Source organism: Diadema antillarum, unplaced genomic scaffold, assembly GCF_040938485.1.
Source record: "Diadema antillarum isolate AM-2024a unplaced genomic scaffold, OU_Dant_1.0 scf00000074, whole genome shotgun sequence".
Lineage (NCBI taxonomy): Eukaryota > Metazoa > Echinodermata > Echinoidea > Diadematoida > Diadematidae > Diadema > Diadema antillarum.
The window spans coordinates 2,260,257-2,281,359 of record NW_027270963.1 but is presented as its reverse complement, the minus strand read 5'-3'; the positions used below and the strand labels follow the sequence as shown (position 1 = coordinate 2,281,359).

At 38.5% G+C, this 21,103-nt stretch overlaps 1 protein-coding gene across 1 annotated transcript; it reads right to left on the bottom strand.

The window, feature by feature from the left end:
* Positions 1-204: 204 nt before the first annotated feature.
* On the bottom strand, positions 205-11,810 carry LOC139717352 (coagulation factor XIII A chain-like). Its single transcript, XM_071628857.1, has 9 exons — positions 11,451-11,810; positions 9,134-9,284; positions 7,893-8,786; positions 7,120-7,192; positions 5,088-5,284; positions 3,421-3,645; positions 2,560-2,714; positions 1,283-1,476; positions 205-349 (listed from the first exon to the last, which is right to left on the bottom strand). The coding sequence occupies exons 1-9, from the start codon at positions 11,808-11,810 to the stop codon at positions 205-207; spliced, it is 2,394 nt and encodes a 797-aa protein (XP_071484958.1).
* Between the last annotated feature and the right edge of the window lie 9,293 nt (positions 11,811-21,103).

Here is a 21,103-nt window from a genome sequence, read left to right as displayed (position 1 = left end):
TAAAAAAAGAAAGAAGATCAGGCGGGATTGATTTTTCAACCGCGATGCGGACGGTGATGATAAGGATTATTTTCCTACATTTTGTTTGCATTGATTTTACTCCAGTAGTAACGAGTTCAAGTTCTACCCCGGATTCCTCCACACTGTACAATGTTACAGTCGTCTCGTGTTGGCTGCCCGCTGTCTTCATCATGTGACTGTGTGCTAGAGAGACCTGACTTGAATGAGGACGGACCCGGATACATCCTTGAGTTGACTGCAATGGAAGCCTACTAGGATGTACTTCAAGCCCGTGTTCCTGGCCTTGAAAGAAATGTTCCGGCAGATTGAGCCTTTACCAGGGATGTCCCTTTCGGTACCAAGATCAAGAGAGAGTATAGAAAATGTGTTAGAGTGGTATACATAGATGGAAATATAATGATACAGGTATATAGAGATCGTTATGTGAATATCTAAATTCAGTTCAATTTCAAATTAAATTCACACAATTATACACTTGAATTTTCATGAATATGACACAGACTGAAAATATCGAAATTTAAAACAAAAACTCCAATGAATAACTCATGATGATACAGTTGCAAAGTAGACAAGACAATTTATAAGTATATAGAGATTACCGATCTTTATGTAACTAAATACACAAACCTAAAGGATACGACATAAAGGTGCATGACTATACTAGTAGTCTGTGTGTGTGTGTGTGGGGGGGGGGGCGGGGGGGGGGGGAGAAACAAATGAAAGAAAGTGACAATGTCAATGCAGAGACAACTAAAAATTGTCGGCCGAGGGTACCTACTGAAAAGCTTGTATAGGTAGATTGTCAGATAGAATGATAGATAGATAGGTAGATAGATAGATAGATAGATATAGGTAGGGCCTACAATGTATATAGATAGGTATTATAGATAAATATATGAATAGTTGAATACATCAACATATCGATATAAAAATGGATAAACAGACAGCAAATATAGTGATAGATAGGTAGGCAGAAGATAAAGACGATGATAATATAATTTTATATATATAGAGAGAGATAGAGAACGAGTTAAAGATAAAACGCATCATACACATCATACATATTTCTTTGAAGTGAACTAAAGAGGGCAGTCGTCTGCCACAGTATTTTTGCCGACTGTTTACCATTCTTAGCACACGTATCAAGACAGCGATATGATGGCAGACTGTGATTTCATGTATGATTGATTTCAAAATAATTCACACTTGCTGCTAACACAAAAGGCTGACTATGGTGGGGTCCATGCTCAAATTTACTCACTCTTGTTTCACCGAGAACGGCTTGACAAGGTTTGACCCCTCGACCTCAAAACTGCAGTTCGTCAGCACTTTCTCTAGAGGGTTGGTGAACTCGACTGCCAATATGACCTCTGACCCGGTCACCTCTGAGTTGACCTCCAGCCTAGGAATCTGGAGTCTGATGTCCTCACGCTTTGATATTGTTTTGTCCGTTTCCTGGTGTAATGGGGAAAACAAATAAAGGTTGATTTAGTATCTTTATGCCAGAAAGTAGAAAGTCCTGCCAGTCTTGTTGTCATCATTCTCTTGCGAAATTGAAATAAGGTTGTTGTTTTTTTGTTCACAGTAGTGATATTGTCTTCATTTCATTAATTTTCTTTATTTGTCCAAATTATGTTAAAAAAACATGGTATGGAGATTTGATTTTGTGACACATTCACTATGAACACATCTAAACACCATATATTAAAAAAAACCCCAAATTATAATGGATATTCAGTCACAATGTTAAAAGGAACTAAACGTTAAATCAAAACACAAAATATCATCGTTAATCGTGAACATTGAACAAGAGAAAATAATTTATACACATGAAAAGATAAAAAGAATATACTACTTCAAACAATATCAATAACTACAAGTTTCAAAACAAAATTTATTAAAGAATATTCATACAGACCACATCAATATCATAGCCCCCAAATTATTTCACACATTGCACATTATCCCCACCCTAAACCAGTTACAGCTCTTGCACATACGGAAACACAGTTAATGAGATATCCCGCCATGATATCTGACTTTATGATTAAGCTGATTTTAAAGTGGACATCATTGCGTATGATTCATAAAATTAATTTGTACTATGCATATCATGTAAATATTTAGAAAAAATGTAATTATGTTTCCTTCATTTTGTTTCTCATTATCACATGTACTTTGTTAGTTTACGTTTGTGCAGTTATTACAAATATTTTCTGCTTGCACACTGTATATAACTATTTCTGTTTACTGAGGGAAAGGAAAATATATTTGAACTTTGAATTTTGAACGGTATGTAACTAGTAACTGTCTAATATTAAGCAAGACAGTTTCATGTGAATGTCTCTAATTTTTGTTACATAATTATTTGAGATCATCATGAAATTGATCAATCTTGGATAAAGACATATGTTTGTACAACGTGCAAACACACACACACACATATCCATATATGAATATATACATATATACGTATAATTACTTACGCTTAATGATTGGTATGTATGTATGATAAACGTAGTGATGAATTTCACTCGCCTTGATGGTCAATAGTACGAAGACGGTGAGAAGACCTTGTTCTTCGATCTTGTCCACGTATTCGTCAACGAGCACAGGTAGCACGTGATCTTGAAGGTCACGTGCTTCCAATCTTATCACCATCTTTTTCTTCTTGATCTCCTGCCGAATAATTCCTGGAGCACATTGCATAAAAAGATCTAGCACATTAGCATACATACACTTTTTGAAGCATTGAAAGTCAACGATCAGGACCACGTTTCATAAAACTTGTTATCAACAACAAGTTACGATAGTTGTTATTTATAAGTTAATGCTATCCTTGCATCTGATTGGCTGAGAGCAAATCTGTCATAGCACTGTGGCAGTTGTCAAAGTTTTATGAAACAGGACCCTAATACACACTTTTAGAGAGATATTGGGACTTTTTTTTTTAGTCAAAAAATAAGAAAAATGAATATCAAAGGGAAACAAATGCCTATATCGCAATATCTGTCACCTTCTGTTCCGGATGTGCGACAACATTGTGTACTGTCTTTTGAGTGAGTACCTCTATTTCTTTTTTTCACACAATGTCTAAATATGTTTGCATAAGTAATGCCTCATTTTGTAATGACTACAGACATGAACATTCCTTGTTACCTGTGTATATATAATATATCATTTAAAACGCATGTCAAATTTACGTTGGTTCTTTTTTTTTTTACATTCTGTTGAAAGAAGTGAAAATAAAAGTTTAAATTGAGCTGAATTGAACTGATACTTGGTCTATGGATATAGACCGAGCCGGTGTGTGTGTGTGTGTGTGTGGGGGGGGGGGGGGGGAGGGGGGGGGTAGGATATATAGGAGGAGTATCCACGCCCCTGGACTCTACATCTTACCAGTGTAGAGGGTGCTCTGTAGGCTGACTATCAGAGTGGCTGTCCTTGTCTCATCGGAAAGATTGGAAATCCGCGCTTTCAGCTCAAAGGAGTCCCCTATGTAGGCGTCGTTCAAGTCGTTGAGATATATTGCCACGTCGTGATCAGGGCATTCCACGTTGTAGAACCCCCGTCGCATACCTTTAGCTAGCACCATCTCCACTGTTGCCTTCTCCTCGCCTGACCCTGCAATGAGAGAAGGGCAGAGCAAGCTATAGAATGATGAGAGGTGGATTAGTTCCTACGCCCACTGCGAAGCAAAACACTTGCATAATATTGTCCAAAGCTTATGAGAAATTGCATTTGTGACGTCATCTTTTTAATTGATCATCTAAGGTCGATGGTGCTGTTTACCGTTTAGCGTATAAACATTAACTTTTTACCAACAAAGTTGTATTATAATATCACAGTCAGATCTGTCAAGTCTGAGGGACGCTTGTGGTTGAAACAAAGTGATGATCCAAACTTTGAAATTCAATATCTGGAATATGAAGAACTCGTCTTTGGTAATTTGGACCCAAACGTGTTGACACAATGATACGTTATAAAGTACGTTTATTTGGTACTTACCAGAGGTAAAAGAACTGTTTTCTCCTCTCTTTTTTTAAATGCTTGAAAAACCTTTTATTCGTGATCGTAATTTTAGTTATTACTGACTACAGGTGCTCCAGACAAATGGGCATGCAAGTTTTCATGAACTGCATTCAACTGTTTAATCTTGTGTGCTGATTAGTTCATTCAATCATCCTAACCATTATTTGTAAACATAATGACTTTGCTTGTTAAACCATCACATTATCTTCAAACAAGATATTCACAAAATCACCAGATTTCTATCGGCATTTTTGTCATTTTTTATATCATCATTTTGGGCGTGGCACTCAAGCAAATCGTGGGTCTGATTCCGTCACGAAACGAGGACAACATCTAGTTTATTTACATTGTACATAATCCCTAGTACCAGTTGAGGAACGGCAAAGGACACCGCCATCTACAATGGACGACGCGTGGCAATCCACCATTGGTCACTCGACGAAGAAGTCACCAAGTGCTTGAAAACAAAAGCTAAATTCGCCGCTAGGTTTTTGCTCAAGATGATATTGAAAGAATGTAAATTCCATACAGGATATTATGGATATCATACAAAATGCTTAATCTATAGATACATGAATTTCGATGATATTAGCAAATTGATTTTCGAGTGATCTGAGTATTACAAGCGCCGCTTAGCAATAGATTATTCACTCTTTTCCATCGTTATATATAATATCTTTTCATTTTATCCCCGTCGGAAAGCATGCATTGTTTCTATTCCTTCGTCCATTTCAAGTTGTATTACTTAAAACTTTGAGGATTGTATTTCGTACAAAATTGTTAACAATATGATTTATTGAATGCCTTGATTTTGCATCAACCTTTTGTTGTACGGAAATAAAGCGCAAGTGAATTGAAAAGTCGTTAGATATACGTTGCCCCGAACGATCCCCGATAATCATAACGATACCCCGAACGATCAAAAGAAAACCTTGTCACATATTATACTTACGTAAATATATACCACAAAACTTCTAAAATTATCATGTGCCTGGGTTGTTCAATGTGTGTTCAAAAAAAAAAGAGAGTCAAACCTGCAGAGTATTTATAATCCATGGTTACATCTTGAAACTCGTCAGACCCAACGGCCTTGGTGCACAACAACTTCCCGACGGCATTCTTCTCGACGTCGACCAGTTCGTAGCCGGCTGATTCGGGATTGTTCCGGTGGTGTTTATCTGGCTTGACCATCCACGTCACACGGTCGGCATTTAGCTCTGCAAACATGAACCTGATCATTGCAATGGCAAAGAAAACATATGAAAGACAAAACGTAATTACATCAATTATGGAGGCTTACTAGTGAGTTAACTAAAGCGATAAATATCCTGTAGCATCCCAAGGGACCTAGCTTCTGGTAGTGACGCAGTGGCGTATCGGGGGGGGGGGGGGGCAAGGGGGGCACGTGCCCCGGGCGCCACTCCTTGGGGGCGCAAAGAACGAAAACACGAGAAAAAAAAAAACGAAGAAGAAGAAGAAGAAAAAAAAAAAGAAGGAAAAGAAAAAAAAATCTCTCCCGAACCGGGAAGGGGGGGGGGGGGGGGCAGAGGGGGGCAGCGAAAAAGCAAATCAAACAAGATAAGAACAAAACGTAATGATGACGCGGAAATATAAAAATTTCTACTCACTCGCGCGTACTAATTTGGAGTATTTTTTCAAGTAATCAGTTCATTGGTTTAAATCGTTATCTATAAGGCCGTCACTACAGGTGTATATATTGATTAGAATTGTAGGATTTAATAAGCAAAAAATGACAAAAATTCCATGCTTTGTAAGCTGAAATACAAAATTTTCGGCTCGCTCGCTGCGCTCGCTCGCCAAAATTTATATAAATAAATATATGTATATGTATATATATATATATATATAAAGATAGGAACAAAACGTGATAATGACGCGGAAATATATAAATTTCGGCTCACTCGCGCGTACTTATTAAGAGTATTTTTTCAAGTCCTCAGTTTGTTGCTATAAATCGTTATCAATAAGGCCGTCACTACATCTTGATTAGAATTGTAAGATTTAACAAGCAAAACATGACAAGAATTCCATATTTTGTAAGCTGAAATGGAAAAAATTTCGGCTCGCTCGCTGCGCTCGCTCGCCAAAATTTATCACAAATAAAAGAGATAAGAACAAAACGTGATGATGACGTGGAAATATACAAATTTCGGCTCACTCACGCGTACTAATTTACTAATTTACAGTATTTTTTCAAGTTCTCAGTTTGTTGGTATAGATCGTTATCTATAAGGCCATTACCAAATCTTGATTAGAATTGTAAGATTTAACAAGCAAAAAATGACAAGAATTCCATGTTTTGTATGCTGAAATGCAAAAAAAAAAAAAATTCGGCTCGCTCTCTGCGCTCGCCAAAATTTATCAAAAAAAAAAAAGAAAGAGATAAGAACAAAACGTGATAATGACGCGGAAATATACAAATTTCGACTCACTCGCGCGTACTAATTTACAGTATTTTTTCAATTTCTCAGTTTGTTGGTATAAATCGTTATCTATAAGGCCGTTACTATATCTTGATTAGAACTGTAAGATTTAACAAGCAAAAAATGACAAGAATTCCATGTTTTGTAAGCTGAAATGCAAAAATTTTCGGGTCGCTCGCTGCGCTCGCTCGCCAAAATTTATCAAAATTTATTACATTTAAATCACCCTCAAAAGGCCCCCTTTTAAGTGCTTGAAAAAGCATATCATGTGGACTTTTTAAAAGTCCCTACTGGGATGGGGTTTGGGTTGAACACTTTTTCAGAAATTAGGGGCGCAATTTTCGCGCTTGCCCCTGGCACCGTTTTCCCTAGATACGCCACTGGCAGGCTGACTGGGTAGCGGCATACATGGATAGTATACAGAAACTTGAAAAAATCAACTTTTGATAAAGACGTGGCCGAGGAAAAAGCTACGGCGTATCTTTGCTACTTCTAAGTGGTCGGCATGCACAAGTATTACGTGTCATTTGTAGTTTATCTGGAGTGAAACAAAGATTTCAACTAGAGGAACAGCAAGATGGAAATATCAAGGAAGACATCAGTGGTAACAAAAAACCGATACCTTGTTTCATGGCCTTGGTTGACAGATCCCCGTTTGATTGCTGCTACTGGAGCCGGACCGCACTGATATATGCCTTGTGTGGAAAGGATCGAAAAACTGGATTGACATCCACTCTCAAACCTCACTCGTTTACTCAACATAGGCTTTCTTATCAAAAAGCCACATGGATCCTGTGTGAAAAAGACTTCGTATGGCACTGAAAGAGTTAAACTCCAAGACTAAATTAAGTCTTAATGTCTCGTTATAATTTCCTCTATGAGAGACCTCCACTTCTGCTGTATTCTTTGTCCTCTATTCTACGTGCTTATGTCATGGTCATCTTGTGCCCTAGTTTGTCATGTTATCTTCTGCATATTAATCTTTGTGAAGAAGGGTATTGCATTTAGCCTTGGGAAGGCTGGTAACGAAATCTAAATGCTTAAAGAATAAATAGGTGCCTTCAAAAGATCTCCACAATAGTAATAATTGAATTGTTCCCCTCTCCATAAACGAACAACTATACTTGAACAGCTCGGTTTTCTTAGAATCAGACTTCTCTTTTTCGGGGAGGAGTGGGAGTCAATCAATGATTTCTGGTCCATACGGTTTTCTGAGAATTAGATTTCCCATTCGTGTTCACGAATAGTGGAAGAATTAATCATTAAGACAGTTCAAGCAACATTTGCAAGCTCCAAAATTACACCAGCACATGCAGAGTTTGATCAACTGAACAAAGCTGATTTGTTTTTGTTTTTTGTTTTTTTTTTGCATAAATTCAAGGAACAAAAACAGACCTTCGCTGGTATCTTGAGGAGTCACGTCTACGGCCTGCCACCCATCGAACCCGGGGTCCAGATCTGGGCGAGTCATCCACGCCTCGTTCCACACGTGGTAGAGCCACACCGAATCCCCGCCCCGAATGTCCACCCCGTTGTCGTCCACGAACTTGTCGATCACCATGGAGTCGTCCGAGTCGTGGGCGGAGGAATAATTCGTGATGCAGCGTGCGGGGATCCCCATGCATCGAAACACGGTGGTGAAGAGTCCGGCGAACACCCAGCACTGGCCGAACTTGACCGGTTGCTTCGTTCTCCGGTACTCCTCCAGAATCTTGACGCTTCCCTGCCACTGCGTCGGCGCCATCCCGCCGGCGTACTTGCTGTCCCAGCTGCCCGCGAGGACGCCGCCGGGCAGGCGACCCGCTGCATTTAGCACAGCCGGCAGGATTCGCGCGACCTTCACGGGATTCCCTCGATCATCGACTCGCACGTAGTCGTGAAGAAGCCCGAATACCGTGTCGACAACGTCCTTGTCCAAATGTCCAAAATTCCACTTCTGAGAGAGCGGGCATCGGTAGTTCCCCTTCCAAATCTCCCCTTGGTCTTCCAGCACATACTCCCGTCTCTCCTCCTCGTTCTCCATGTACACCGGATCCCTTCTGCACCAGGGATTAAAGAGGAGATAGATTGGCTCCGCTTCCTTGAACTCTCTCTGGAGTCCAGTGCGGTTGTTCTTGATGACGACTGTTAGACTGTATGGTCCTATGATTGAAGTCACTGCTGTGCAGACGATGACTCGAACACTGCCGTCATCCGACGATTCTAGCGCGATGGACCAGCCGTTGGATTGATCACTGTCATGGATCGGTAGCAGAATAAGAGTCCCGTTTGACTGTCGAGGGTGTTTTGCTGAGATTTCAAAACGAGAATGATTAAGAACATTTGCGCATTTTTTAAAAAAATAATATAATGACAAAAACGATAAACGACCATACACCAGACAACAAACACGTTTTGATTGTTGTTATAAACACTTTACTCACGAAACAACCTATGTGTTCAACTAAAGGGCGATGTCATGTGAGTGGGAATCATGTCTATTCTATTTAACAAATCAACTTACACAGATGTATAAACAAACTAATGACAAACAAACGTACACATCAATTATTATACATAACGAACTGCTCAATATTTGCTTTGACCTATGGTTATTAAACGGAATCCATTTCATTCACTTCAACAACTACACTCACACATGGCGGCAAATCGCATGTACAACGTTTCTCGCTCTGGAACGTATTTCCTGCTCGTCCGTACGGTAAGTTTGAAATTCTGCGCTCGTCTGATCACCAGGTTCTGGTTCTCGTAGCTTTCCGTGTGATGCTCAGGCTGGTTAGTGTCCAACTGTTCATGAATAAATATTAGCCAATGAAAACTCGACGTGATGTTGAATCGTTTTACTTTGTGTCTTTAATCGTTTTAAATATCAAACATTTAAAATGAACACTTCCGATCAAAGAGAGAACTATCAATTAAAGTTAAAAGGACACAGGCCCAGGATTCCATAGGGCGCTGTTGCATGGACCCACGCTTTTGCGTCTACCATGTTCCAGAAATCCGAATAAAGCCGATTATGAGTAATGTAGAAAATGTTCGAAATAATGCGAATCTCAGCTCGGCTCTTCATTCGGCCTTTGTTCCTGACTGGTTCCGCCTACTACTTACGGATCCTTCAAAGATAAAGTTTTCTTGCAAGATATTCGTGGAAACTTGCGTGAAAACACACTATCTACTTTGACTGACAGATAACCGCGGCAGATAGCTAGCTTTACATCGTCGATCGTCGTAATGAAGATGGCGGTAATCGTCATGCCGTTCAACAGCGCCCTCTTTCGGATGCTGGGTCCGTGTACCTTTAAGTCGAGTCCGTCTCTCGAAATGATATCACTGATTCGTATCTATCCACACTACTGCTCAAGAATCGCATCTGTTCTTCAGTGCCTCCGAAGTTAACACCTTTATTTCAAGAAGACACTGATTTAAAATACTTACCACAACACTCGTCCCTATGCTGGTTCTCTCCCAAAATTCCTGCTTATTGTTTGCAATTATACAGCTGTCGACAATTTTAAATGTTGGCTCACAAACCTATTCACTCTGGCAGCAATTCCTTTGAATATTACATTCTATTTTCTCATTAATTCAAAGTTAAGCTCATGAAAGATGCAATGCGCATCATCATCGAGGTTTACAGTTAACATTCACAAGGACCAGTTTTTCCTCCTTCTTCAGGTCTTTAAAACATACCTATAGTTTCCTAGAAAAGAAAGTCAGGGACGGGAAAAAAGTCAACAAGCAGCCCTGTGAGTGCATCAAGCTGTTACACCACGCATCAAACATTATATCCGTTCCCATTTATCAGTCATTCGTAACTCAGTGAAATCTAATTCATGGATGGTGATTTGCTTCGACGTTCGATTTCATACTGCACCTGCCCTTGACTCGGATGAAAGCAAGTTAATGTTATGTGCAGCTCTTCATTTCGTCTGCCATTTGGAAAATCGTGTATGTATGATGTAAGCGTAAGCCGGTTGTCATAGATACAGAAGGGCCAGAAGACACACTAGCAATTGATTGCGAGAATCGTTTGCGCTGCCTTACTCTCAAGTCTACCCTTCACCGTGTTTATGATAATTATCCATCTCCTGATGAGCCGCGTGTTTTCTGTCAATGTCATAGCGTAAGGAAAATCTCGATTCAGCAAAAGAAATTGGAAAATTCGTCTGTATAGGGGAGGGGGAGGGGACTGGCGGGAAGGATGAGAGCATTATATACATGTATGAATGTGAATACGGGCTAAATTGAAGAATATGTAGCTACTATATGTCTGCTCTCGCGACATGGAGTCAGCATACCAATTCAAGACTTGATATAGGGGGCATTCTTGGAAAAGCGGAGAAGAGTCCAGACTTTCGTGTAGGAGGATCTAAGGGCGCATCATGTCAGTTGCTTACAGCCTTGGATGATGCGTTATTATCTACCATGTACCCTTCGGCCCAATAGTAAGAATGGCTACCTCACGTTGTTGGGGGTACCACCAAAGGCAACACAAAATCCTCTTTGAAAAGCAGTGCTAACATTAATGTTCTGACCAGAAAAATTATATGACGATATCTCGAATGTATCTAATTCATGTACGTATATCCGATAGGGCTCTGAAGTGACTCTCCACTACAGATTGCTTAGCTCCTCTCTTGTACTCACGGGGGACGAACGAACATGTCAATCTACATCCGATGTTATGGATATGATGCAATTTAATTGTGCAAGCTTGGCAGCAAATGGCAGATTCCGTATCGCAACGCACACGGCATGCACCGTGGAGTCTATGAATAAATCATTAACCTGTGGCATGTGCGGGACACACTCTGTTGCCATAGATCCTTAAAGCGCCTATCCAACTCTTTCAAGCCCGATTATACATTCACTTGTGCAAGAGGGAGAAACTGTGCCTATAGAAAATTAGCTTCGAATGATTCTTTGGAAGGAGTGACAGTTGATCATACTCACGTGAAAATCTACTCCATGTATTTGCAATGGTTGAAGTTTGGAGTGGAATGGCTTTGCCATGTGTGCGTGCAGCATCTTTGTTGGGATCACGGGGGAAGCTCCCATTTCTTCCCCGACCACGGAACGAGCGTCCATATCATCGTCGAGCACAGTCTCGAGATCGTCGTCGCTGTAAGGATCGCTGGCGGGCAGGTTGCTGAAGTATTTGTCGGTCCATTCGTGACTCGGTCTCAGGCCGGTCTCGTCAGTGACGGTGACAGTAATGGAGACAGGGGCGACTGGATTTGTCGTCCTACTCTCATTGCTCCCGACGCTCCGCCGGCTGGAGGCAGACCCGTGTGAACTGCTACCAGATCCCATCTTATCAAACTGGCGAGGTCGCCACCGTCCAAGGGAGAAGACCTTTCCACCAACAGTTGCTTGAGTTCAGTCCAGACTAGAAGAAAACTTCCCATTCATACACAAATCGTGAGCTCACATCAGCTTGCTAAGCAATCACCGCAATCATGTGAACAAAGTCACGACGTAAATTTGAGTTTGCAGAGGATTACCTTAACTTGCTTTCAAATATCGTTGGAGAATTTATATTTTCTATTTTATTTCATTATTGCTGGTGTGACAAGCACAACCCAGTAAAGATGAGGTAAGAAGCATGACCCAAAACAGTCCGCTCTCGGTAATATCGGCTTGAGTGATCGTCTGTCCCTTTCTACTCATCCTCTGTAGTGATTAAATCAGATCGCAAACTGACTGATGTCGGAATGTATCTACATCGATTTCTGTGCAGACCTGTAATCGTGTTTCTCCACGTGTATTTCGCTTGCTGTCCAATATATTTGCGCAGACGCAAACGGTTCCTCGCGACGTAGAATAATACAACACTGCAGCATTCGTTCAGCGTCACAACGCGCATGTGACTGACGCACGTCGTGAATGCCACCGTACTTAATATTGTACTCTGCACCTTTTTTACGCATTCGATGACTGGAAACAATCCCAAAACTTCATGCAAAAATTTAGCCTGCGACAGCAGGTTTCTCCAGTATGCCTCCTTCCACGAGGAAAAGTTTCAACTGCCCAACAAATAGCGTAAACGAATTAGCATTGGAAGACCTTTACTCATGCTGCCTGGTTTCGTTTTCTCCCAACAACCTCTCTTCTACACCGATTAGATTTGTCATTCTACCGTGCTAGATATGCATCGTTATTGTAACATCATAATCCCCTCGATACAAGTGATATTGTCTAACTTTCATTCAAGCTTATTGTCCTCCACAGTTCTCAGTGATGGCTGCTGGGATAAGAAATATCTGGTGGTATTCACTGGGGAAAATGCTCGTTTGTGTTTTCCTCACTTTCGTTTTGATAAAAAATGGTTTCGCTTTGGTCTCTATTCATACTGAAGCTGTGATCACTCTGTGGCGGGAGAGAAATCAATATGGGTATGATACTGTGGGGTTCGCGAATTCAATGAAATCATTTGGCCATGATTTTTAATTTACCTGATGGGTCGACTCGTTTGCCATTCCTGTAAACCGTTTCCAAGGTGACATGACGATAAATGACCTCATCTTGCAGCGTTACTCCTCGGTTACCGTGGTAGCCGGCTACGCTCTGCTGGGCTCACCTGATATAAAGTGTGTTGAAGTCTATGCAGTAAGCCAAACTTAGCAGTTAAGGCTGGAATATACTTACTACGTGTATTGTATCAATATAAAGAAATTAATAAATGGAATAGAATTCATATGTTAAGCACACATTAAAGAAGTGATATTTAAACATCGTTGCGGACATCCTAATAAAAGAAATAAGCCTATTCTTTGATTTATACTTGCTGGAAACCTTGACTTTCCATGAATATTAGTGACACAGATCTTTCCCCCCTTTTTTTTGGGGGGGGGGGGAGGGGGAGGGGGTATTCACTTTCTCGCAATTTCGCGTTATATTTTTGTATACCTTTGGTTATCTGGAAATTATTTTTTGTCAGATTTTCGTTCATTTCTAAAAGACATGAATTATTCCTCCGGTCGATCTATCGATAAGGACTTGAAGATGAAAGATATTTGCTTTTTAGTCATTAACTGCTATAGCAGGTTTACTTTCGTTTTGTAACAATCAAAACTTAAAAATAGAAAATGCATAGATAAGATGACACACTGAAGATAACTTAACCAAGTGCTCTCTCTCTCTTTCTCTCCCTCTCTCACTCTCTCTCTCTCTCTCTCTTTCTCTCTCTTTCTCTCTATCTTCTTTCTTTTCTACATAACAACACTTAGTGTTGAGATTTGTCCAGAGTGTTTGTTTAGAACTGGTTAGGTTTCTTCTCACAGTAAGTTCGTGTAATTGAGTTTTGTAATTCTGCTTTTCTTTTAGATTCCACTTTTTAAATTCTTTTGCAAAGTCATAAAGTTCATTTATTGTACATTGTAATGTTGATCTATGCACCTTTTGTAGAAACATTGTAGCTACATAACTTGGCAATATGAAAACAGATAAATGAATGAATTAATGAAAAAAAAGTCCATGTAATTTGTACTCCAAGATATATATATATGTGACAGGAGAGTGTTACGAACGGACCAAAGGAAGTGTCAGCCTATACCACCAGCCAAGGTATGATTGTGATGATGGTGAATTGAGCTACGCACTGCCCGCTGTGGTGCCTTTTTGCACTGAAACGGGTGAGGGCGCTGACTTTTAATAGCCACAATCAATGGCACGGTGATGAGGTAGTCCCATCCTGAGTAATCAGCTAATTGCACGCTGCCAGCTATCCTTCATTTAAAGGCAAAAACTCCACTATGAAATATAGTCCCCCTGGCAAATAAAATGAGTAAAGTAAAACAAAGAGAACACATTTTTTGTGTGTGATAGGATGGGCACCAAATGAATCTGAAGTTTAAATATTCCACTGAAAGAACGATATAAGATTCAATTCATTCACGAGCAGAATCGATTTTTTCACTTCATAGCTGTTAGATTTTCTTTGCTTTTATAACGACGCTATTTGTCATGGATTAAGCAGCTTTACAAGTAACCACTCCCGCATACTGGAAAAGCAAAACTTTATAATTACAAGGTCACTAACACATTAACTAATTTAATGCATAGTATACATGTTCTTTTCTTTTTTAAAGTTCATCTTAACAAAGGGAATTCAGTCAAAGTTCGTGTGCAAGTCGTCTAGAAAAGTGTAGAGCGATGACATCATCAACTCACTTCTTTTTATATAATGCGTTGTTACCGACAATGAAATTTCGTGGCTCTAACGGGTCATCAAAACATATCTTTTCTTAAAAAGTGGTGTCCCGACATCTGTTTCTGTTGACCCCGGGCCACCGGGCCACCGGTCATGTCGAGCCTTGTAATAAATATTTGCTGGACGACTTTCCCCCGAAAAATTTTTTTGTTATATGAATATTTAGGTACAGCCTAATTTTGTAACAACAACAACAACAACAACAACAACAACAACAGCAGCAGCAGCAGCAGCAGCAACAACAACAACAACGATAAAAATAACATGGAGAGTTCTACTTTAAGTGCAGGTGAGTTGAATATCGTTAACACTTGTCTGCTTGTCCTGCCAGTTAATCCTAAACTGTGGTATGTGTTTTCTCGTGATTAATGAGACGTTAGACCTTTTAGCGGATTGGTCTCAGAAACGTATTCAATTTTCTTCGCATGTGCTGGCGTGACATTGTCTCGTGATGTGAATAAGCTCAGACTGCTCAGACATAGTACAATATAGATCTATGCTAAGTGACACTGGATATCAAAATGTTTTATTGGTCACGTACCGAAAGTTCTTGGTGGATTAGAGAAGAGATTTGATGTTCAAACGTGTTTATATAACTAATTCATATTAGTCATGTTAGTTCACTCTCTTTAAACTACCCGTAATCAATGATGCCATGTGACATAAATACTGATTGTCAAGTATTTGAACATCACACAATATAATAAATCGGTTTGGTAGTTATCTGTCTGGATGAATAATTTTGGTATTTGCAAACCTAAAATGTAAATAGTTTTCTCAAGAGCTTTTCTGTGACTTGCAGTGCCATTATTCTGTTAGAGAGACGGTAAAGATGAAAATAAACAGAGGGCCATGCCACTTGTCGATAAAATTTGCTACATGCCCCAATGTTTGTCATAAACCATGCAAATAAAAAAAACAAACAAACAAACGGTTCGTTCATTCAGAGTCTCTCCCTGTCAAGTCCGCGCAAGGATTTTGCTGTTAACCCTCTGCCTACCGCATTCATTTTCTGCCCATAGGTATGCGTGTAACATCTGTGCACATTGGACTCATTGGCAAAGAAAGGGTTAAACGGTCACCCCAAGCCTGAACCTCTTCACGGCACATGAGCTAGAGTGGTTGCTAAAAAACACACAATAACAACAACAATAGACAATGTGGAATGATGTATTGGCTAGCGTCCTATAGAGGGTGATATATGCCTGGGGAAAAACTAGCTCTTGCATCCGTATCACATATCTATCAGTGTCTACAACATTTCATCTTCTTCCCAGTGGTTTCAAATCAGTGCGTTTCGACTTTTTCATGAATAATCTCTTTTTTTTTCTTCCCCACCTACAAAATAATTCAAAGCCGATGTGATGTAAGGATACACTTTCAGTTGACAAAGTGATGAAGCAGTTACTAAATCTACATAGAAATATAATGAAAAACATAGAGGGAGAAAGAGAGGGAGAGAGAGAGAGAGAGAGAGAAGGATAAAATGTGTAAAAAAAACCAACATAATTAGCACCACAGTTACCGGTTGGCTAATACATTATTCATATGTATTTATATTATTACTGATATCTACTCGCTTTGCCCAAGGCTTGACTGACGTAGCAACAGCTCAATGCACGCATGTTGCAGACCAGACGTCATAATGAACCTCAACGGAACAATTAACTTTAGTAGTCTTTCACTATACTTCATATGGGGAGTGAAAAATCAATAATCTTGTATATTGTGAGTAAATCATCCAAAAATAAAAGCGAAATAGACGTAAATGCAGACATACACACAAACTAAACAACAACACGACAGACAGTTCACAACTACATGTTATACGTGTTACATGGCTGAGAAAAAAAAGGCAAAAAATAAGTATACCGTACACAAACAGCAAGCATTATAGGCAGATGATTACTCAGCAAAAGCATATTCTCTTTTGTTTTCCAGGAAACATTTTTGGTCGGTATTGATCTTGATCAAATGTTTTCTCATGAATAATATTTATTTTTTTAAAAACCGATTTCGTATGTGATGTTATCATGAGGACTGTAATTTTTAGTAAACCCCCTAAAAAGAAAATTTATGAAAGCGTACTTTTGTGCGTACAACATGGATCGATCACCTTGGCTCAGACGCAAATCCAGCAGTTTGGGAAATAATATGTTTTACATTGACGAATATCACAGTGTGAAAAATAAATCAATTCCTTGCAACAAGAAGTATGTCACTTCCTTACTACATGAAAATCCTTTTTTTTTTCACGTATTAACAGTCTAAAGGCAGTGTTATATGTCACAAAGCAAGTAATCAGAAAGTATGGACCGAGAATAAGATATAATGCCACTCCTTCTAGGCATTTCGGATGCGACAAGCCAATTGCAGCTTCTTACTGATTACAATAAAAAGCAAAGACAAAGACAAGAACTGCCCCAAAATGAATGGCAAACTCCTTAAAAGTGTTATCAAAAAGAGTTTACTGCATATTTATATGCAGGGGTACACACACAGACACACATACACACACAGATATATATATATATATATATATATATATATATATATATATATATATATATATATATATATATACTGACATCAAAGGACTTAACCACAACATGGCGGGGCGGTGCAAGAACAGTAAATCTATTGACAGCAAATCTTGCACATATAGACGTGGCTGGTGTTGGGTAGCACCCCTTTAATCATCGAACTTTCGGGCGAAAAGCCCTTCTTCAGGATCTATACAGTCAATGACAACAACGTATAAATAAAATCAACCTAGGTATAAAATCATACTAAACTCAACTAGCCTCATATACTATACATTTCAAAATATACTCAACATAAAACATACCTCAATTCAGCACATTTTATAACAAAAAACAAATCAGCATACTATTACTAAATACAATCTCAAAACAAAACTTACTGTGTTGGTGCTGAGTGTGGTCTTGTAGTGTTGTCTGTGAGAAGGTTATGGTCGGTTATTTATACGTTGTTGTCATTGACTGTATAGATCCTGAAGAAGGGATTTTCGCCCGGAAGCTCGATGATTAAAGGGGTGCTACCCAACACCAGCCACGTCTATATGTGCAAGATTTGCTGTCAATATATATATATATATACATGTATTATATTCATGATTTATACATAATCTCAATAAATGATTATGTAGATGTATACATAATTTCTAATTTCTTATATTAAGATAGTTACTTATTCAGTTGGGTATTGTAATATAACACAAGAATGATGTAATAATAGATGATAGATTGTCATCATTGTCCTTATTGCTATATGGATAAATGCATGATTGAACAAGCTGTATTTTACCTGCCTTTAACTGTTCATGTCGTCATTGTGATTTGATATAAATAGTCAACCTGTCCATCACAAAATATTTGCTTAGCGCCCTCTCTTGTCCAGCATATCGAGACAAACATTATGATTGCCACCGTTTTGTCTTTACTCTTTATCTCCAAGTGCATGTCTACAATTTCTACACATACACACACACACACACACACACACACACACATTTTTGTACATGTATATATATATATATATATATTTGAGATATATATATATACATATATATATATATATATATATATATATATATATATATATATATATATATAATATATGTGTATATATATATATATGTATTTTGAAACAAGGAAGGAAAAACTGACCAGAAACACTTGTAATAATAAATAGCGAAAACTTTGAGCAAAGAAAATGGGTTTTCATCGGGATTCGAAGCCGAGACCTCCGGATTACTAGACCGGCGCTCTACCGACTGAGCTTTATAGGTTTACATATAGGGCTTTCAATAGCTCAGTCGGTAGAGCACCGGTTTAGTAATCCGGAGGTCTCTGGTTCGAATCCCGATGAAAACCCATTTTCTTTGCTCAAAGTTTTCGCTATATATAAATATATATATGTATACACTGTATATACATACATATATATATATATATATATATATATATATATATATATATATATATAATTATTATATTCATGTGCAACAGCATGCAGTCTAAAGTATTGTCGAAACGTGCAGCTTCTGGGAATAGGTAAATATGGAACAATTTCCAGAGAAGTTTCCACTTTTCGAACAGGTGGTGGTTTGGGATGTAAGAGCATAAAAAAAATCAGGTACTAATTTGTACGCACTGCGCGCATGAGACGCAAAAGCTGTACTTCGCATGCAGTGAAGTTGGTGGTGATGATTTGGAAATGCCTACCACAGATATTTTAGGTCAAGGACTTGCATTACTCTGAAAATACTTTGATTAAACCATTTATTTGACCGACTTATGCTGACGGGAATATACAGAATGTTCTTAAATGCAACGTTGGTGAGATTATTAAGTCCTTGAAGTTATCTTCGCTACTTAAAACATCCCTCACTAGTTTTTAGCGCCCTACAGGTGATACATTCTGGTTTTCCCCTCCAACGCCTGTATACAATTACGATTTTATTGGTGACCGTGAACGTGAATTTTCACAACAAAGGGAAGTTGGAGAAGCTTGATTCGTTACATAATCATTGATGTCTCCACGGGGACGAACACGTTTGTTCAAAGGGTCGTGTTGTTGTTTTTTTGTTTGTCTTGTTTTGTCTGTGTTATGTTTGTTTGTTCCTTTTTGCCAAGCCCAGCTCCCACGTACAACGTAATCACACATATAACAAACAAATAAGACACATGTTGGTGGTTTTTTTTCTGCATGAGAACTGCGTAAACAAATATTTATCTCGAAAATGACGTGTTTTTTTTTCATGACAGCATACGATCACATTGTGTTTATCATATCACCAATATCAGCGACTGCTCGAACCACCTTCACATTACGCCTTATCTTAATGGTAACGATGAAAACTAAAAGTCATATAGATATTCCAATATCAATCCGTATAAATCGAAATATGTACAGGGAATGGTAACAAAATAATTTTTTTCACATTTTCACATAGATATTGCACATATTCATATTTACATACTAGTGAAACTGACAATAAATAATTCTGCCTTCAAAATATCGATTACTGACAATTTGTAATAAAATATATAAAAAAATGGACAGACTTATCTAAACGCTTAAGAGAGTGTAATCACATAACAATTCATTTAACACTTAAATTTGACTTGACTACAAGCTAATGTAAGAAATGTTTGTGATATTAATAAGCTAATAAGGAAAGGAAAGAACAGCATCAGATAAAATTCAGATAAAATCATAACATGGTTCTGATCAGAGCCATGTTATCAAACACTCAAAGAAAAACAAATTCTTTACATACAGAATAAAGTGGTTTATGTTTCCTTTCCACCATTGCAGTGGTTCCATACGGACACGCGAAGTAGCAGCACGTTAAGACTTGAAAGTTTTGATCTTAAGTAAAACGACCTTATACAAGAGAGAGCTCAAAAACCAGTGGCAACATTTATATCAAGCACCATAAAATATTAATGAACCGTGAGTAACACCTAAATCTATTTACAACCAAGAAACTGGCATGCCTTCTTACTTACCATACGCAATGTAATACATGTTGTAGAAAAGTCTGATAAAAAATCAACTTTGTGACAAGCGAAACTGTTTCTTTTTTTCATACAAAAGTTCTCTTATCAATACGTTGCTTAATTATTTACATACGTCACACCAATATACTATTAGTATACTGGCGACGTGTCTTACACTAAAAGATGAACAATGTACATGGAATTACGCGAATGAGTCCAAACGAAGAATGCAAAATTTTTTTCCACTAAGATTTGGTAGGACTCGAAATGGCCCATGGCGGAATTCCCGTTAAATCTTTATATCAAAAATTTCGAAAAGACATTCCTTCTCAGACAATAGACTAAGTTTGGTCATTCGCGATTTTCATATCTTTAGAATTTATTGAAGAATCTGTAGAATCACCGATCGATTCACTGCCGTTTTAATTCAACGAAGGCATCTTAGGAAGGTTGGACAAAAGAGTAAACATTGTTTGACCTTGTTGGTATGAAAGGCAACGCATGTATGAATTATCACGTGAATATGTTTTGTATTTTTTTTTTATTACCATGATCGTCTTAATCATATATTCAAACTGTACATCTTCGGCCTGGATGGGTTATCCATCAATGATTTCGGATCGAAGACAACAACCATCATCAAGTCGCAACCAAAAACCGTGAACTGGTCGTCGATTGCTACTAAAGAATGAACCCAGTCTCAACTTCCACTGAAGAAACTCCGTCAGTGAAATGACTCGCGCCGCTAATGCATGCAGCATGGTTAACAAACTATGACCAGTCTTTTCAACAGTTGTGAAAATAGCTAATGGTACAAGATACTCGTGCCTTAAAAAAAAAAAAAAAAAAAAAAAAAAAACACGTGC

What these genes read in the sequence shown, in the direction of transcription:
- LOC139717352 (XM_071628857.1), bottom strand. Translation starts at nt 11,810, where the DNA reads ATGGGATCTGGTAGCAGTTCACACGGGTCTGCCTCCAGCCGGCGGAGC. An exon ending in GGATTATAAATACTCTGCAG is followed by an intron (nt 3,646 to 5,087) that starts GTTTGACTCTCT and finishes CTCTCATTGCAG; the next exon opens with GGTCAGGCGAGGAGAAGGCA. An exon ending in TCGTACTATTGACCATCAAG is followed by an intron (nt 1,477 to 2,559) that starts GCGAGTGAAATT and finishes CCATTACACCAG; the next exon opens with GAAACGGACAAAACAATATC.